Source organism: Engraulis encrasicolus, chromosome 22 (genome assembly GCF_034702125.1).
Source record: "Engraulis encrasicolus isolate BLACKSEA-1 chromosome 22, IST_EnEncr_1.0, whole genome shotgun sequence".
NCBI lineage: Eukaryota > Metazoa > Chordata > Actinopteri > Clupeiformes > Engraulidae > Engraulis > Engraulis encrasicolus.
This window is the reverse complement of record NC_085878.1, coordinates 41494737-41512236: the sequence shown is the minus strand read 5'-3', so window position 1 is coordinate 41512236 and position 17500 is coordinate 41494737. Positions and strand designations below refer to the sequence as shown.

The window sequence follows — 17500 nt, the reverse complement described above, 5'->3', positions numbered from 1 at the left end:
ACAGAGTAGATGTGAACTTGTGAGACGTGTGAGGAAACACACTATAGATAGAGAGGTGTTAAAAAGGCAGCCAGTGGTGTCTGATGCTGAAAATGGATTCTCTAATTAGGACTGTGGCTTGTGATGTGTGCTGCACATGGAAAAGACTTCATACACTGTTAGTTCCACAGAGGGACCAGGGGCATTGGAAAACCTTGCGAAAAGTAAAACACTCATAATTATTCCGAACAAAAAAATTCAGCTTTTGTTACTGTTCTGAAAATAGATCCTGTTTAGAATTTCAGATCTCTGAGAGGCAGAGTTAGAATGAACTCAAACTTCAAACGGGCGATGGCCTATATTTCTGCCTCTGGTGATTGTGATGTCTGCACTGTAAATGGGCCAAGGTTATTTCCAATTCAATTGATAACTAGTGTCCTCTAGTGGTGCCAAGAGGAACCAGCATTGGGATGTGGATTTGCATCTGTGTGTGCAACCTTGTGGCCTCCACTTGTGCTTGTGGCCTCGTACCTAAAATAAAGTGTTACCTAAACAGCATTAAAAAGCATTATACTTCAATATCTCACAAAAGCTCAATTGTAAGGCAATTTTCTCATTTGCAACCTGAATGGTGAATGAAGAATACTGCCCCAAAAGTTGTTGTGGCTAGACTGACAACTGGGCAACGTTATTGTATTCACCACGGATTAGGGGCCAGGAGGCGGGGTGAGGCCACAAGCACAAGTGGAGGACGCAAGGTCGCATATTGGAATACACCCTGTGTGTTTATGCTTCTCTGGGACCTTTCCTCATCTTCCATCTCACCACAAGACATGAAACTGAAGCAGGCATATTATACTGGAGCAGGCCTATATGACTATGTACACTGGAGCAGGCCTATGTTACTACGTATACTGGAGCAGGCCTATATAGATACCAGGCTCTAAATTAACACCAGCCAAAATGCTGGTGACAGTCTCAGTTTGGGTGGTAAAAAATACCAACTTACTGGCCACCTTGACCCATCAGTGAGTGTCTTTTGCTGGTAAGATTAATTTGAATAAAAATCCCGCACACTGACCATTCCGCTGTTTTTCTTTAATGAACGTTTCGGTACCTTCATCAGGCAATCTAGTAGATAATTACCTTAAGAGTAAGAGCAATACCTTCTGGGCATTTCGGCTGGTGATGGAAAAAAGTTAATTTAGAGTCCTGTTCCTATGTATAATTTGTGACTGGGTCTTACATATATGCACCATGTATACATTTTATACCGACTATGGCATACTGGTATTGCATATGCTGATTTCTCTGAATCTCCAGATGTATCACCCGGCCACCTAACTAAAGCTATGCCAAAACCTATGGCCTTAAACAGTGTGTGATTTGTCGGAAAACCAGAAGGGGGATATGTTTCAGATTTTAAGCAATATCAATGGAATTACATTGAACTGTGATAAAATCATGTGGAAAAAGTGGCGATATCAAGACCAGAAGGGGGGACAATAACCCCATTCCCCCCCTACAAATCGCACCCTGGCCTTAAATGTAACATACTGTATTTCTAAGCAATTGCTACCCCTCCTGACATGCAGTCAGGAAATGTAGAGATTCATTCTTGGGTAACACTTTACTTGACGCCGGTGTCATATGCATGTCATTACAGTGTCATAGTGTCATAGTCATAGATAAGTCATAAACTTTATTTCCATGTCATAAACATTTTTTGACTGTTGGCCTTAAGTGACATTCGGTTGGCAAAGACGACCGTCATAAAATGTTTATGACATGGACATAATGTTTATGACACATGCATGACTGTGCCATGACACTGTTATGCCTATGACACTGGCGTCAAGTAAAGTGTTACCCATTCTTGTTCCAGTCTGTGGTGGCGTGACCTGACCATCACTGCGGCTGTAGTTCTGTCTCGACAGCCATGCTACCTACCCTGGCTCTTTGGATTAGCAGGCAGAGCGGTTGTTACCCTGGAGGCCTCGGTCCCAAACCCAACTGGCAATCATCTTCCCTTTAGTATACCCACTCTGGCAATCATCTTCCCTTTAGTATACCCACTCTGGCAATCATCTTCCCTTTAGTATACCCACTCATTGTGAAATGTTCTTCCTTGGGTTTGGGCATGTAGTAGTGGGAGTGGGACATACAGTCAAGGAATTGCATGCAACAATAAGACAATCTTGAAAATGTCCAAATAACTAGAAAATGTGAGGTTAGGGATTCCAGTGCTTGAGTTACCGGTAGAAGTTTAGGACAGGAGATCACTTGCGGTCTAACCTTTTTGGTGCTCACAGTCTGGGACTGTATTCAGTTGAAAGCAAGCTGGTCCACTTCAAAGGAGACTGGGCCAAGGATGACTGGAGCACACAGGATACGTTTTGCTGTTCTTTATTGTGGTGCAAGCACGACTAAGGTTTCGATGCAGTGCGTCTTCATCGGAGTCAAAGCTTGCTTTCAACTGATTACCGTACCGGTAGAAGTATTCACAGAAAATAAGCAGCAAATCCAGAGTTATTATGGAGAGGTAGTGTACCTGTTAATGTGGAGAGGTAGTGTATCTGTATGAGTTGTTAATCTGGAGAGGTAGTGTACCTGTTAATCTGGAGAGGTAGTGTAATTGTAGCAGTTGTTAATCTGGAGAGGTAGTGTACCTGTAGCAGTTGTTAATCTGGAGAGGTAGTGTAATTGTAGCAGTTGTTAATCTGGAGAGGTGGTGCCGTGTACCTGTAGCAGTTGTTAATCTGGAGAGGTAGTGTAATTGTAGCAGTTGTTAATCTGGAGAGGTAGTGTACCTGTAGCAGTTGTTAATCTGGAGAGGTGGTGACGTGTATGTGTAGCAGTTGTTGATCTGGATAGGTAGTGTAATTGTAGCAGTTGTTAATCTAGAGAGGTAGTGTAATTGTGGCAGTTGTTAATCTGGAGAGGTAGTGTACCTGTTAATCTGGAGAGGTGGTGCCGTGTACCTGTAGCAGTTGTTAATCTGGAGAGGTAGTGTACCTGTTAATCTGGAGAGGTGGTGACGTGTATCTGTAGCAGTTGTTAATCTGGAGAGGTAGTGTACCTCTAGCAGTTGTTGATCTGGAGAGGTGGTGACGTGTAGCAGTTGTTAATCTGGAGAGGTAATGTACCTGTAGCAGTTGTTGTGGAACTTGTTGTAGGAGGAGAGAGTGATGAGGCCTCCCCAGGCGGCCGACAGGGAGAAGAAGATCTGGGTTGCAGCATCCTTCCACACCTGCAAGGGGAGCAAGAGAGCCACAGAACGTAACACAGATGAGGTAATATCAATGAATTATTGAATGAATTCATGAATGAATTCATGAATGAACTATTTTTTTTTTCAATTTCACAGTATTGCTTCAGGCATGATCATCCTTGCTGTTGTTGTGTTTGTTAATAATAATAATAAAAAATAATAATGAGTAAAAATTCTGTAAAAATACAGGATACTAATAACAAAAAATTGAAGAATGCACAGGTTCTGCAGTGAGGTGCAGTCATGGTCATAGAGGGATTTGTGTTGAGGTGTCATGATGGCCTTTTAAAACACAATGGCCTTCACACAGATGACCTTCACTATTCACAGGCTTCAGATAGAAAGAACACTAATTAATCATCCTGACAAAAGCAAAATAGAAGAAGAAGAAGAAGAAGAAGAAGAAGAAGAAGAAGAAGAAGAAGAAGAAGAAGAAGAAGAAGAAGAAGAAGAAGAAGAAGAAGAAGAAGAAGAAGAAGAAGAAGAAGAAGAAGAAGAAGAAGAAGAAGAAGAAGAAGAAGAAGATTAAGCACATTGTATAATAATAATGATTGACTGAAATTTAAAAAGCAGAGCTTTGCAAAACTATAACAAGCAAGCACACTGCAGTTTTCCTTTGACATTCAAGATGAAATCCTCATTACTTAGACTGAAGACAAGCTACAGCCTGAGACCTTTTTCAGGCAATTAAAAGTGTTACAAACTGCTGAGCGAAATTGCTTCATTGTTTGCAGTCTCTGCCTTTTATAGAATTTGTACAATACAATACAACACCCCACAACCCCCAACTCCCCTCCATTCCACACACAGCCCCTTTGAGTCTGAATTGAACTACAATTCTAAACACTTAGAAGTTTTAGAGAATCTGTTTCAGATTGTTGCTGTCGCATTCTGAACAAATGTTTGCATCATGTAGGCTTGTAGTACATATATGTACTATAAGCCTACATGATGCAAAATATAGCCTACAGTAGAAGTTTTATATTGATCCTTAAAGGGGCTCCAGGTAGGATTAAAAGTTTAATTCATCACGGTCCCGAGTCAGCCAATGCTTATGCGAGTCATTAGTAAGTGAACGATGGATCTCGCGACCACTTCCACGGTCCGCTGTCAGAAAAACTCCACATGCGACTTTTGACAGCGCGGTCCGAACGAGTTGCTGTGGTGAAGACTTTTCATTTGAAACATCGCGTTACATACCGTATTCAGATTTGCATCAACTGCTGGCATTCCGTGATGAAAAATAGTCTCACAGCGAATTTACTTCAACAGTATTTTTTCATGACTGTGTAGATTTTGAGACAGGCATGCCCATGGGCCCTGCGCAAACGACGTCATCCTACATTGTGCCCCTTTAAAGATACAGTGTCGTATACAAAAACTTTAAGCTATGTGTGCACCTGCTAAACATTAACTATTTTATCCCAACAAAAGCATGTCCATGTAAAAACTGAGAACACCTCCACATCTTAAATGATAGCTGGTGATGTCTGGAGCCAGCCTGGTCCTGACCATCACATAATAGTACCATTTCATTTCGTATTTATGGTCTGGAAGTTGTGTGATCTGACGTGATTGCAGGTGGTTTGCCGGAAGTTCACCGGAAGTTTACCGGAACGCATCCTCAAGGCAGTGATTAATGAAAATGAACGTAACAGTTTCAAAGCATTCTAAATGTACAGTATGCAGTACAGCGTGCAGTATTTGACCTCTGTATTTGACAATGTCTCATTACGCCCCTGCACATGTAGATCCTAAATTTCACTCATTTTGGCTTCTATATATGGAAATTACCTGTTGGCTACCTTAAAACCTCAAGTTGACCTCCAAGGTCAAACAATGAGCATCTCCACATCTTACAGTTTAAGATTAAAGTTAAAGTTTAAGACTCAAACGAAAGCCTATGGTATCACGAGCAAACCCTGAAAATGTCTTTTATGACCTCATGCTCAGTCCCCATGTCTTATGGGCCTGATCAGCTCTACTAATCATCTATATGATCTTCAATCCATTTCCGAAACATCTCCAGACTCAGGCCTTCACTCTCTAAGACAGTTACGGAGACGCTCACTCACTCCTTCATCTCCTCCCGTCTGGACTATTGTAATGCCATCCTGCTTGGTCTACCCAACAAGGCCCTAGACAGACTGCAATATGTCCAGAACTCTGCTGCCAGGATCATAACAGGCACTAGACCCTGACAGCACATCACCCCCATACTCAAGCAGCTTCACTGGCTCCCCATCAAGTCACGCATTACCTACAAAGTCCTCCTCCTAACCTTCAAGTCCCTCCATGGTCTGGCACCCCACTACCTCACAGACCTCCTTCATCCCTATGACCCCTCAAGATCCCTGCGGTCCTCTTCCAAGGGCCAGCTGATCGTCCCTCGTACCAGGCTCAAGGCCACCAGTGACAGAGCCTTCCATGTTGCTGCTCCCATTCTTTGGAACAATCTGCCCGACCACATCCAGAATGCCCCTTCACTGGCCATGTTTAAGCAACACCTTAAGACACATCTCTTCCTGGAGGCTTATGGCTGCTAGTTCCACAAGCACTTTCAGTTACATGCATTCACACACACGCTCACACACTGACGCGCACACACACTCACACTTTCCAACACAACACTCTGTGAAGCGTCCTTGGGTGTTTTGAAAGGCGCTATATAAAACGAAAGTATTATTATTAGTATTATTATTATTTCAACCAAATTGTTCTGCACGTCAACATTTTCTTTTTACACCCTAAAACGTTCACTCTCAAGGTCTGTTTAGACTCTTTGACTTCAGTTGCAGGACACGTACTGACAATTCAGATTACGGACATTTCAGCCTGGGCGAAATATACGTTGAGCGCTCCAAGGGGTCGTTTCAGGGGGGCGTGGTGGCTGTTTGGGTACCGCCACCCCCCGCTGACTGTACGTGTCCTGCAACTGAAGGAGGAGTCTGAAACAGGCTTGAGTTATAATTCAAATTCCAGAATGATATCAACACACTCACTGCAACAGACAGCCATAGTATGCCGTATTGTACTGTATGTGTACCTTGGCATCGTTGAGCTTCTCCCATTTGGGCGTGATGAAGTAGAGTATGCCATCGAAGGCTCCAGGCAGAGTCACGCCTCTGATGAGCAGGATAACCAGAACCACGTAGGGGAAGGTTGCAGTGAAGTACACCACCTGCAGAGGGCACACAAGAGCAACGCTGTGTGTGTGCGTACTCTGTGTGTGTGTGTGTGTGTGTGTGTGTGTGTGTGTGCATACTCTGTGTGTGCGTACTCTGTGTGTGTGTGTGTGTGTGTGTGTGTGTGTGTGTGTGTGTGTGTGTGTGTGTGTGTGTGTGTGTGTGTGTGTGTGCATACTCTGTGTGTGCGTGTGTTCGTGTGTGTGTTCGTGTGTAGGTGTGCGTGTACTTGTGCTTGAGCGTGCCCTTGTGCGTGTACTTGTGCTTGTGCGTGCCCGTGTGTGCGTGCGTGTGTGTGTGTGTGTGTGTGTGTGTGTGTGTGTGTGTGTGTGTGTGTGTGTGTGTGTGTGTGTGTGTGTTCAACAAACACACAAAACTGTTTTATGGAGCACTCCATGAATATTGATCTAATTCTATTTCATCACAGTTCTACAGAGTTATCCAGTAAGCTCTGAATCTAATCAGAACTTCAACATGGCCAAAGAGCAGTTCTCCAGATATGAAAGTGAGTGTCTCATTTAAAGGGCCAATGTATACATTTCCCTTCCCTTCTTCAAACCTGTCGTCCAGTTCATCATCACTTCACTACACACAAAAGCAAGACATTTCGAACCAGTGTATGCCCCTGGCCGTAGGTCAGAAAGTTCATACCTGAACGGGGAGGATGGACCCTTCTTCATACAAATGTAATATTTCAATATGTGAAATATTTGGTGGTGATAAATAAGAAGGAGCAGGAAGCGCGCTCAACCATAGTCTAATTCTCTACACTGGGTGCTTGACTTTGTCAATAAATGAACTAAAAAAAATCTCAAAAAAATAAATGAATAAAGAAGCACTCATCAGATTCCTTTTTGTGTTTTTTTGAATCGCCTCACAAACGTTTCGGGCTTGCACCCTTCTTCAGTGTGAAATGGCGATTTTGTGGTAATAAATTAGCCTCATGCATCCGCTGGGGTAACACGTAAGGGTTAACGTTCGGCGAGAAGGTCGCTACCGTGGAATAGCAGCACGACAGAGGGAATCTTTAGACCCCGACGCGGAGCGGAGGGGTCTTGTTCTCTCTGAAGTGCTGCTATTCCACAAAGCGACCGACTCGCCGAAAGTTAACCCGCTTATTATATGGATATACTTAAATGATTCACACATGGCGGGGACATTTCTTTAGGCCTATTTAATGTTAAGTCTATTATAGTTTTTAATGTCAAAAGATTGTTGCTGCGCAAAACAAAACAGTGCCGTTGTGGAACACCGGTAGGCAACAGCTAGGTAGCCAGGACAACTGTGTTGTCTATATCACAGCAGCTGATTAGAGTCTTGTTGAAAAGTCGCTTTAGCAGTGAAAAGTCTTGTTGCCATTGACAGCGGTCTGTTATAGACCAACCCGTCCGTTATCGAAAAATAACAGACGTGCGAACGTTGGGGAGCCCCATTGAAATGAATGGAGCATTCGACCGATGACGTCACACCATATAATAATTTAGAATAACTACTTATTCACAGCTTTATAAACACTTTATAAATAATGAACTAATTATCAATAACATATTAACAAATGTTTATAAAGGGGCAAGAAATACTATGTTAACGCAGCAGACACAGCGCAGTCGCATCGGTCCTGGAAGTTTCTCCTCCAAAGACCAGAAGGCATGAAGCCACAATTAAGTGTTTATAAAGCTTTTTTGGGTAGTTATTCTAAAGTGTTACATCAGCTGGTTTCTTTCACTTCATTGTCATATCTGAGTGACTCCCAAACTGTGGGCCTGGAGTGTAGTGCACACATGGGCCCTTAAATCATTTCCTAAAACTCTAAATAATATTGGTTGCTGTAGCCTATTGCTGACATGTTGACTATCCATTTGAGCTGTATCGCTTATTGGGTCAGAGGTGGGCCCGAACATTTGTGAACATTTCAAGAGGGCCCCAAGTTGGAAAATGATGGGAACCCCTGTCGTAACGCACTAAAGGCACTAGGTGGCAGCAGCAGTCTGGTGATGCATCGCTATGAAATCTGTGATTGGCAACACAACTTGTGATAATAAAGAACAATGAAACATCTAAATCCTAGAATATCCTAATAGATGTTAGTACTGTAGTAGACGTTTGCATTTATATAGGTCCACAGTATAGTAATTTCTGTATTCTAATGCAGTGTTTCCCAACCAGGGGTACGTGTACCACTAGGGGTACGCGAGCACATCTCAGGGGGTACGCGGAAAAATGTGACAATGACAATTGAATAGAGTAGTCATCCTGGGAGAAAGGAATATATATAGAGAGCATGGGATAGGGGGTACTCAAGGTACAACAAAAAGGCTTAGGGGGTACACGAGTCAAAAAAGGTTGGGAAACACTGTTCTAATGCATTCTAAAATAGGAGTATGATCATGAGTGCAACATTGGTTCATTTCCACAAGATGGCGCTAGTGTCTACTCTTTGGTCCCTGTCCCTGTCCCTGTCCTCCTCTCCTCTCCTCTCCTCTCGTGAACTGTTGGATAGGACTGTTGAGGTTTGGCTACAGGTCAAATAGGTCAGTAAATTAGGGCAACATTCACATAGGCAACAACTTGCCACGTGGCAAAGAGAAAAAAAAAACAGTGACATTCAAAATGTTTGATGTCTTAATATTGCTAATCTATTTATTTTGCATGTCAGAAGAGTGACAAGAGTGTGTTTTGTTGCTGAAAAATGCTGACTTTAGTTGAAGTAAAAGGCTGACTTACCTTCCCTGATGACTTAATTCCTTTAGCCAGAGAGACATAGACAATAACCCAGGCCAGAAAGAGGCAGAGAGCCAAAGGCCACCGAATATCACCTGGGTATTCCAGTCCCTTGGAAATGTGAAGCACATTGTACCTGGAATAAGAAAAGTTTCCATTATCTTATGCTGGTAAATACAGTATTTCACAATGTTAATATTTTCAAATTTAGTATGTTTAATCACCATGTTTACTATATATAATCGCAGAACCATGTAATATCACATTCCACACAGCAGAATCTTTACACACAGGTATAAATTGTTTTATTAGAGAAGTCATGGTACATAGGCTACATCAAACATTATTTACATTCAAAGAAAAAAGGCAAACCATAGCTTAGACAACCCATGGGTCAGTCTACTCAATTATGTTCACATTAGACCAACCAAAGAACTTTTATTAGGCTCTGTGGCCACATTTAATTCAAAATCTTCAGGACGGGATGATGAGCAACTGAACAGATGTGATTGATTCACTTACTTGATGCATTAACTTACTTGAAGTATTCCTCGCTGGGGCTGACATAAGTTTTGTTCTCATTGACTGTCATATTTAAAAGTCTGGTCAGATTGCCAGCGGCACCGGCAGACAGGCAGAATGAGGTGTTTTTAACAACAGGAGTGCTCCTATCCCGCAGGATACACGTGTCTGAGAGAATAGAACATCCACACATCACCCAGTGTTGATTTCAAATAGCCATAACATTAACATGACAAATAGTCTACCACAGAAATGAGGACACCACCTTCGGAAAAAAAAACTGAGCATAAAACTTTAAAATACTTTTTTTAATTGGCTTATTTCTATTTCCTTTAGTTGTTATTTTTTATTTAAGAATTGCTCAGAGGGGAATGCCGCATTTCTAACCCTTATATTATGAGGACTAATATAAAAATACCAAGTGGGTCCAGAGGGGGGCGGTCAAAGACACTGCGGCAGAGCAGCAGCGTTTTACAGTAAATTTGTCAAGCAAGCACTTTTTCTGCTGAATTCACTAAAACAAAGCGCAGAAGCGCTGCTCTTCTATTATTTGCAGCTACAAAATCTGCGTTTTTTTCGATGAATTTGATAATAGAGAAGTTCATTTGACCATTGACGATTTTTTTAAAACATATATTATAGCTGCCAAAAAATAAGTCAGAAATATCCGTCCACATAGTCTTTTCCATTGCTTACTAGATAAAACGCAACATTAACAATACCAATCGTCTTTTTTTTTTTAATAGTTAAACTTTTTTGATGGGCCTATTGATTGCAGGGTGACAACACATGGACCTGTTTTATTTTATTATTTTTTTAATAGAAAGAGTCTTTGTCTGTGGGCTACAAGGTGGTTTTGCCTCTTTAAAAATGTCTGCACAAAGCCCCCCACAGATAAATTGCAGGTCATAACGTGTCAGCCTGAGAAGGTTAGTGAAAACCCAGAGGTGGGACAGCGGGTTGCGCATTGCGCATTAGTAAAAGAAAAAAAGATAGAGGGAGAGAGAGAAAAAAACGCAGCTCATCCTTACCCAAGAGGAGCATGTCTTTGTCTTTACAGTCCACTGTGTTCCAGTCATTCTTACAGTTAGCCCATGGTAGTGAGCCCTTCAACGAAGTGAACAGGTAGTACAGTGTCCAGCACATAATAATGTTATAGTATATGGCTATCAAGACAGATATAATCAACATGGCAATCCCGCAACCTAAAATAAATGAATGAGACGAGATATGAAAATTACTCTTAAGGAAATCAAAAGTCCATTGCAATTCCTCAGTATGACGCAGATATTTTGTGTTATTATTTCAATTTTATTTTGCCAATCAGGGGTGAGGAATTATTACCCATGGGAAGGCAAAACTTTTCAGACGGCATAAATGTAGTTTACCTTGCAGTGCTGGAATGGCCTTCCACACTGACACTGGGCCTTGGCTGGAAAATTGACCCAGCACAACCTCCATTAAAAAGATGGGAATCCCGGCGATGCCTAACATTGTCAGGTAGGGTATCAAGAAAGCACCTATGCAAAAAGAACACATAGGCCCACTGTGAAGACATTCAAAGGTGTGCCAACGTTCATGAAACTAAACTTGAACTAGCCTACACGTGTAGGCCATATGTTAGAATTCAGACCCAACTAGTGCGTATTTGCAGACAAAAATGCGCCAGAACACAATTCGCCAACTGATTCAAATAGGCCTAGACGCGTAGCATTTGGTTTGAATAACCTATACAATACAACAGCGGAAACACACCATATAGGCTATAATAATGATAATAATAATAATAATAATAATAATAATAATAATAATATGGCCATAATTGTGATGCCATAGCACACACTAGCAGGCTGGTTGGAAGAGTTTATTATTATTATTATTATTATTATTATTATTATTAATATTAATATTATTGTTATTATTATTATTATTATCATATATTGAATAATAAAATATAGAATATATTATGGTCACAAAAAAGAAAATAGGACAATGCATTTTGTAACGAATACTAACAGATAGTTTATTATCTAGTATAGATCTCGAGTAGGCCATCGGAAAAGCTATTATGAGTGATATGGGCAATGCTTTGCGACAAAGTGTCCGGTGTGTTACGTAAGGAGCCATCGGCAGGCTATCCAGCAGTTTTGATTACGCAATTTCTGTGGTCGTGGATTTCGTTACACCAAAATGTAAACTGGCTAATGTGACATAATTATCCATGTTACAAGTTGATGGTCCCTGTGGGTAGGCTATCCAATTCGTTGCAGCTGCCATTGACCCTGCCTTCTTCCCTTACCTCCTCCATTCTGGAAGGCAAGGTAGGGAAACCTCCACACGTTTCCCAAGCCCACTGCATATCCAACCATAGACAAGATGAAATCCAATTTACTAGACCAGTTTCCCCTGGCCTTGTTCTCATCTCCATCATCGTCATCCTCCACAGTATCCTACGAGAGACAGTTCATTGATATTGGCATGAGTCTTCCTACAGCCTCCGTGTCCACTCCAACACTCACTCCATCAAACAAGCATGTTCAATGCAGCATGGTATACATCACTGTAGATACGAATACGACATGTTTTGCATACAGAGAAGGGAAATACATTTTACACAACGTTTTCGTTGATGTGTGAAAAGCAATTGCATTTACGCACACTGTTACATTTGGCCAGGGATGGCCGAAAGCATTGTGGTCAATGTGGCACTGCGGGCTTATGTAATGCATTATCTATCCAGCAGCACAAGTGGCCAACAGAAACTAATCCCTGGGGAGAAAACACTCGCCCTGGGGAAGCCCTCACCTGCACGAGAGCATTGCAATAACATCGGGATATACCCGTGCGTAATTTTAAAAAAAAGCTTGAAATCAATCGAACGAAACAATGCAAATCCAACGTTCAATAGGCCAACATAAAATGTAAATTTCTTTTCATTGTGAAAATGTTATTGAAATCTGGGAGTAATTCATCATTTCCATCACGCAACCACTGTCCAGTTTAGCCTACCTCACACATACATCGCACGATCAATTACAATTCAAGAACAGCCAGGACTTCCCCTTTGTCCCATCAGTACAATTATTTCACACATGTTCATTTGGGAAACAATGGCGCGTGCCGTTAGAATTCAACAGAATGCTACATATAATCGTCAAAATCATTTACAAACCACCCAGGATTCGTATAAAAGTATAGCTCAAACGTAGGTTATATTATGTTCAAAATAAGAGTACAGTAGCAGTAGTTCACACATGTGCTGATATGGCAAAACGCAGGGAAACTTCATTACGGCTGCGCAGAACCAGAGTGAATCATGAGACAAAATCCCAACACAGATGCTTCAGGCAACAGCCTATCCTCCTGCAACGCACTGCAGAGTAATATAAATTACGAAACACTGATGTGTTTTTTTTTACTACAGATTTCTGGCACGGATGTTGATTTCTTTTCAGCCCTATTGTATATACACACACAGCCAACATATACCTCAACATCTGGTGAAAAGATTAATGAAACGTTCATTCACAACAACTTACCCCGGTTACTGTGCCAGACAGAACAGACGTGTTGCCATCTGTACCCAGTATGATGGTGGTCTGGCTCATAGTTGTCCAATTGCCGGTGGCATTGTTTTGCTCCGCAGCGGTTCTCATTGCACCTTGATTAGCCATTGCGTCAGGCATAGCATTCCCCTGAAATCCTGTACCGTCCATCGGTGGCGGTACGGAGGGAGCGGAATCCGTGCGGAGGGCAGGATTAACGGGCACCGGGACAGCCGGTGCAGCATTTTTAAACGTCCCATAGGCTTTATTGGAATCCGTTTCTCCAGGTTTATTTTCTATGGGACAGAAAGTTTTTCTTTCGTTGACTGGCGGTGGTGGCTGTGGTGCCACATGCGATTCGGAAGGCATGCCATGGCCATTCTCCGGTTTGCTAGTTGTAACTCCAACCGCTCCTTCTGGATGAGGTGAGCCAAAACCGGCGGGACTGTTGGCAGGTTGTCTCAACATGTCTTTTTGTTCGTTGAAATCCTGAAAGAATATACCCGACTGTTAACAGGCTACTATTTCAAATGCATACTTCTGCAGTTTTTTAAAAGCAGCGTTGTAGGCTACCAAAAAAAAGTTATCGCCGAGCACGTGAATTCATCTGTAGGAGCTGAATCAGCACAACACTTGGACAAAAAATGATCAAATTACATTTTTCTGTCCAAGCAAACGTTGTTTTTTAATCGTGTTTAAAACCTCTTCTCGCGTCTTTGGTTTTCAGCTCACGGCCGGTTTCTGTTTGGCCTTAGCTTTTACCATTACAGAAAGATTCTTTAATTTTACGCCTCATTTCCCCGCTGTCATTCAACGCGGCACATCCCCTGATTTTATGGGCAATAGACAAGCTGGCGGGCTCGGTGCAGACTCTCTCCCCCGCGGCAGGCATCAATCCCTGTATTACTGCATCGGAGAGTGCGGTCCCGGTAAAACATCGAAAATTACACAAGCAATTAAATGTGTGTTGCCCAAGAGGATAGAAAGCGGTGTAATCACGGCGATCCCTTTAACGAAATAGTTCAGCTGGTGTACATTTAACTTACATTAGAAGTAAAACAATAAAGAGGATCTTTGCTTAACCAACCTTTCAAATACTTCTCGGAGATTGTGAAATTGAAAACTAAAAAAAATGAATTGCTGCATGTAAGCAAACGCTAAATAATAGGCCTAGTGCTACATGAAAAGCGAAGTTGTCCACTGGGAGAAATGCTTCCGTAGTCTGTACTTTGGTCTGGAAACCAAAAAAAGCTACAAAATCCGCAATGTAGTCTTGATGTGTATAATACGCGGCTCTGTGAAGTTTCTGCATGCTTCTGCTGTGAATGAGTAAAAACAACCGCGGCAGCATTTCAGCACCATGGACAGTTCACTCTGCAGCAATCCGCTACTTCCACTACACGTGAACTCGCCTTAAAAAGAAACTCAAATATATACAATGTATGAATGGGCTGATGTTCACAAGCATAACGTCACTATTTAAAAGAAATGGTTAAATAACAGTGTACTCACCATTTGTGCAGAGTGCAGGTATACAGGTCAAAGGCAGAAAAAACAGCTGTAAAGACTGAAGGCAGACTGAATTAGGCTCTGCTAAGTCCAACGCTTTCTATATCTCAGTGGCTAAGATCGGGTTTGCGTCAGTGCATAGCAAGGTGCCCTTCGCGTGACATTTTCTTGATAATAGGAGTTTGATAAATCATTGGCCTTGAATTCTGATTTTAAAGGGGCAACAAGCGAAGACGTACGTGGGCTAGTGTCACACGCCTGCTGGAGTCTGCGTGTTTGAGTCGCGTCCGTTCGCGCCTGATTAATAAACTTGTCCCACAGGAATATGCATAGAGCCTCATCTGTCGCTCGTGTTGGAGGATGCGCAAACTTAGACTAAGCAAACAAGTCTAACGGACACACTGATTCACCCGGTTGCTATTTTCAATGCTTCTATAGGTTATATTTGGTCTAGTTTCCTCTAGAACAGACGCTTTTAAACTTGCTCGAGGGACGTGGGATATCCTATCATCGCTTTTGTTGGCAACTTTCGGCTGTGTGAACCAAAGTTACATGTAATCATATTGGGTAGGTTGATTTATTCCCTTTCATTCAGTCAATTGTAGTTTATTGCTGAAAGTGCGATTCAACATTGAAACGATAAACAAGTTCAAGAGAGAATGTTAATTTACAACTTCTGCGCTCGTGTGGACAGGAGCCATAAAACCGAGTCCTGCGTTTCTTTTTGCGTCACCAACATCCAAGTTGATCAAAGCTCGTGAAGTGGGCGAGGTCTTCATGACCGACTACTCATTTGTTCAACTTTTACGCAAGCGAGTAAAACGTGCGGTTCTATTTTTAGCTGGGATCTGCGGACTAAAGACAGCACCAGACTAATGCGACATGAAGATAGAATGCTAGATTTCACACACCTCTGCAATGCGCAATGCCATGGCCATTCTTAACTACATTTTCCTCTTTCTAACCATAACGCATACTTATGGTCGCTCAACTTTTTCCCTTTATTTTCCACCACATTACTAATCAGTCAGTCATGAGCTTCAGTGTTGCTGGGTAATTCTGTGGAGGCTGTTTGAAACCTTATGACCATTGTCGTAATCACCTGAAAAGCACTCCGCAGTGGCGCGAGGATCATAAATCTGCGCGCACCAGTGATAAGGGTACCCGGCAGTGGATTAGCTCTCTCCACGAGAGGTTTAATTACTTTGTCAACAGAGAATAATTATAATTGATTTCTGCACCTCTTTCCCGCTCCCCCTTTGGCACCTTGACTTTTTTCCCCACAGACAGCAGCACCACACAGGCTTCTCCACTGTGATACAGTCCATAGAAATTAAATATTTTATCATAGACAAAAAAAACACGTTTTTTAGTTTTATGAATGTGGTAGGACAACATGGATTCAGTTCACACATAAAAAGACAATTGACACCAAGGGTGGAGCAGAGACGATTTTCCTTTTCAATTACTCAAACGGCATTCCTTTGCATATTCTCTGCATAGGCCTATTGCGGAGTTTATGCAGTCCCGCGGCCAAATAGAGGATAAAAGACCCACACGCCTCCGAGCTTCGCGTAACCCTCTTTGACCCAAGATAATAGTCCTTGTGATCAGATGGTCGTTAATTAAACAACCGGCCGATATAATTAATTCATCACTCAGCCGTTTTCCCACAAACACGACTGAGCGCGATAAGGAAGGGGTGGGAGGGAGGGTCACAGTCGGAGATGGCGAGGGGAAAGTGGGACTTCGATTGCAAGCCCCGTCAGAGGCAACGGTGGCTCGTGCTGCACGCAGGTCAGCAGGACAGGCAGCAGGAGTTTTGCCACTCACTGCAAGGCTGTCTTCAGTGGAAATAATCAGCATCAGGTTTATACATAATTAGTCCAAGTAGCATTTGCGTTATTATTTTCTTAACTATTTTATATGGTTGCAAATTACACACAATCGTACACGCAACAAAAGCATGACGTGGGAAAAAAAAAACCTTTATTGTTCGGTTCAGAAGTTCAGAAAGAAAGTTTTCTTGACGAAACTAACAGAAACGCTTCAATGACATAATCTGGTGGAAAACCTGAAATGTAAGGCCAGGCTCTCGTCAGCAGTGTTGTTCTGTTGTGTGTGCATGTCTGTATGCCAGCAAAAAAAAACACTGTCTGCAAATTTACAGGCACAACAACTTGAAGATAATTCCCCATTTCAGGCCGTAAAGCCACACAAAACCATTTCATTTCCACTACAAACACTGGTAACAGATTCTGCTTGTCTCTGATATCAACCATTAACTCATCAAGAGCAGGGGTCTTGAATTCATGCACTGACCACTGCAACCTATATGATCTTCCTTTACAGTTTTTTTCTCCGTTGGAGACAGGAGCTGACATTCCAGTGTCCACACCAGCCTGGTTTGAGGGGTCTTGACTTGAACGCAGAGCAGAGTTGAGATCAAGAGTCCTGTGGACACCATATTCAAACAGCATGTCTGTACATGCTCAGTCTTAGAGTGTCTGTGAGGGAATTCAATAATGCGGCAGGCAGCAGTTGGTTAAATGATGACGGTCGGTGGTGTCGTGTCGTGGGCTTCACTGATGAAGGTGGGGTCGTGGTCGTGACGAGGGTGGGGTCATGGTTCGCGATGACAGCGGGGTCGTGTCGTGGGCTTCACTGAAGACTGTATGTCTGCTTGCGATTGGCGAGTTCTAGGGTGACGATTAGGGAACGAGGATCCTTCCTGTTCTTACGGACTGTGATCTTCCCCGTTAAGTCCT

General features: G+C 42.4%; 2 protein-coding genes across 2 annotated transcripts in view; both read right to left on the bottom strand.

Moving 5' to 3' along the window:
• Positions 1-13988, bottom strand: part of slc6a5 (solute carrier family 6 member 5) — a 35744-nt gene extending 21756 nt beyond the window's left edge. The window contains exons 1-9 of the mRNA XM_063188284.1: positions 13956-13988; positions 13218-13712; positions 11978-12128; positions 11067-11198; positions 10710-10883; positions 9696-9846; positions 9160-9292; positions 6297-6431; positions 3126-3229 (exon numbers count right to left, since the gene is read on the bottom strand). Of these exons, the coding sequence (XP_063044354.1) occupies positions 3126-3229; positions 6297-6431; positions 9160-9292; positions 9696-9846; positions 10710-10883; positions 11067-11198; positions 11978-12128; positions 13218-13712; positions 13956-13988 (1508 nt within the window). The remainder of the gene's footprint in view (positions 1-3125; positions 3230-6296; positions 6432-9159; positions 9293-9695; positions 9847-10709; positions 10884-11066; positions 11199-11977; positions 12129-13217; positions 13713-13955) is intronic.
• Positions 13989-16699: 2711 nt separating this feature from the next.
• prmt3 (protein arginine methyltransferase 3) overlaps positions 16700-17500 on the bottom strand; it is a 103218-nt gene continuing 102417 nt past the window's right edge. Inside the window, exon 16 of the mRNA XM_063187878.1 lies at positions 16700-17500. This exon is cut by the window's right edge and continues 3 nt beyond it. Coding sequence (XP_063043948.1) covers positions 17394-17500 — 107 coding nt within the window. The 3' untranslated portion in view covers positions 16700-17393.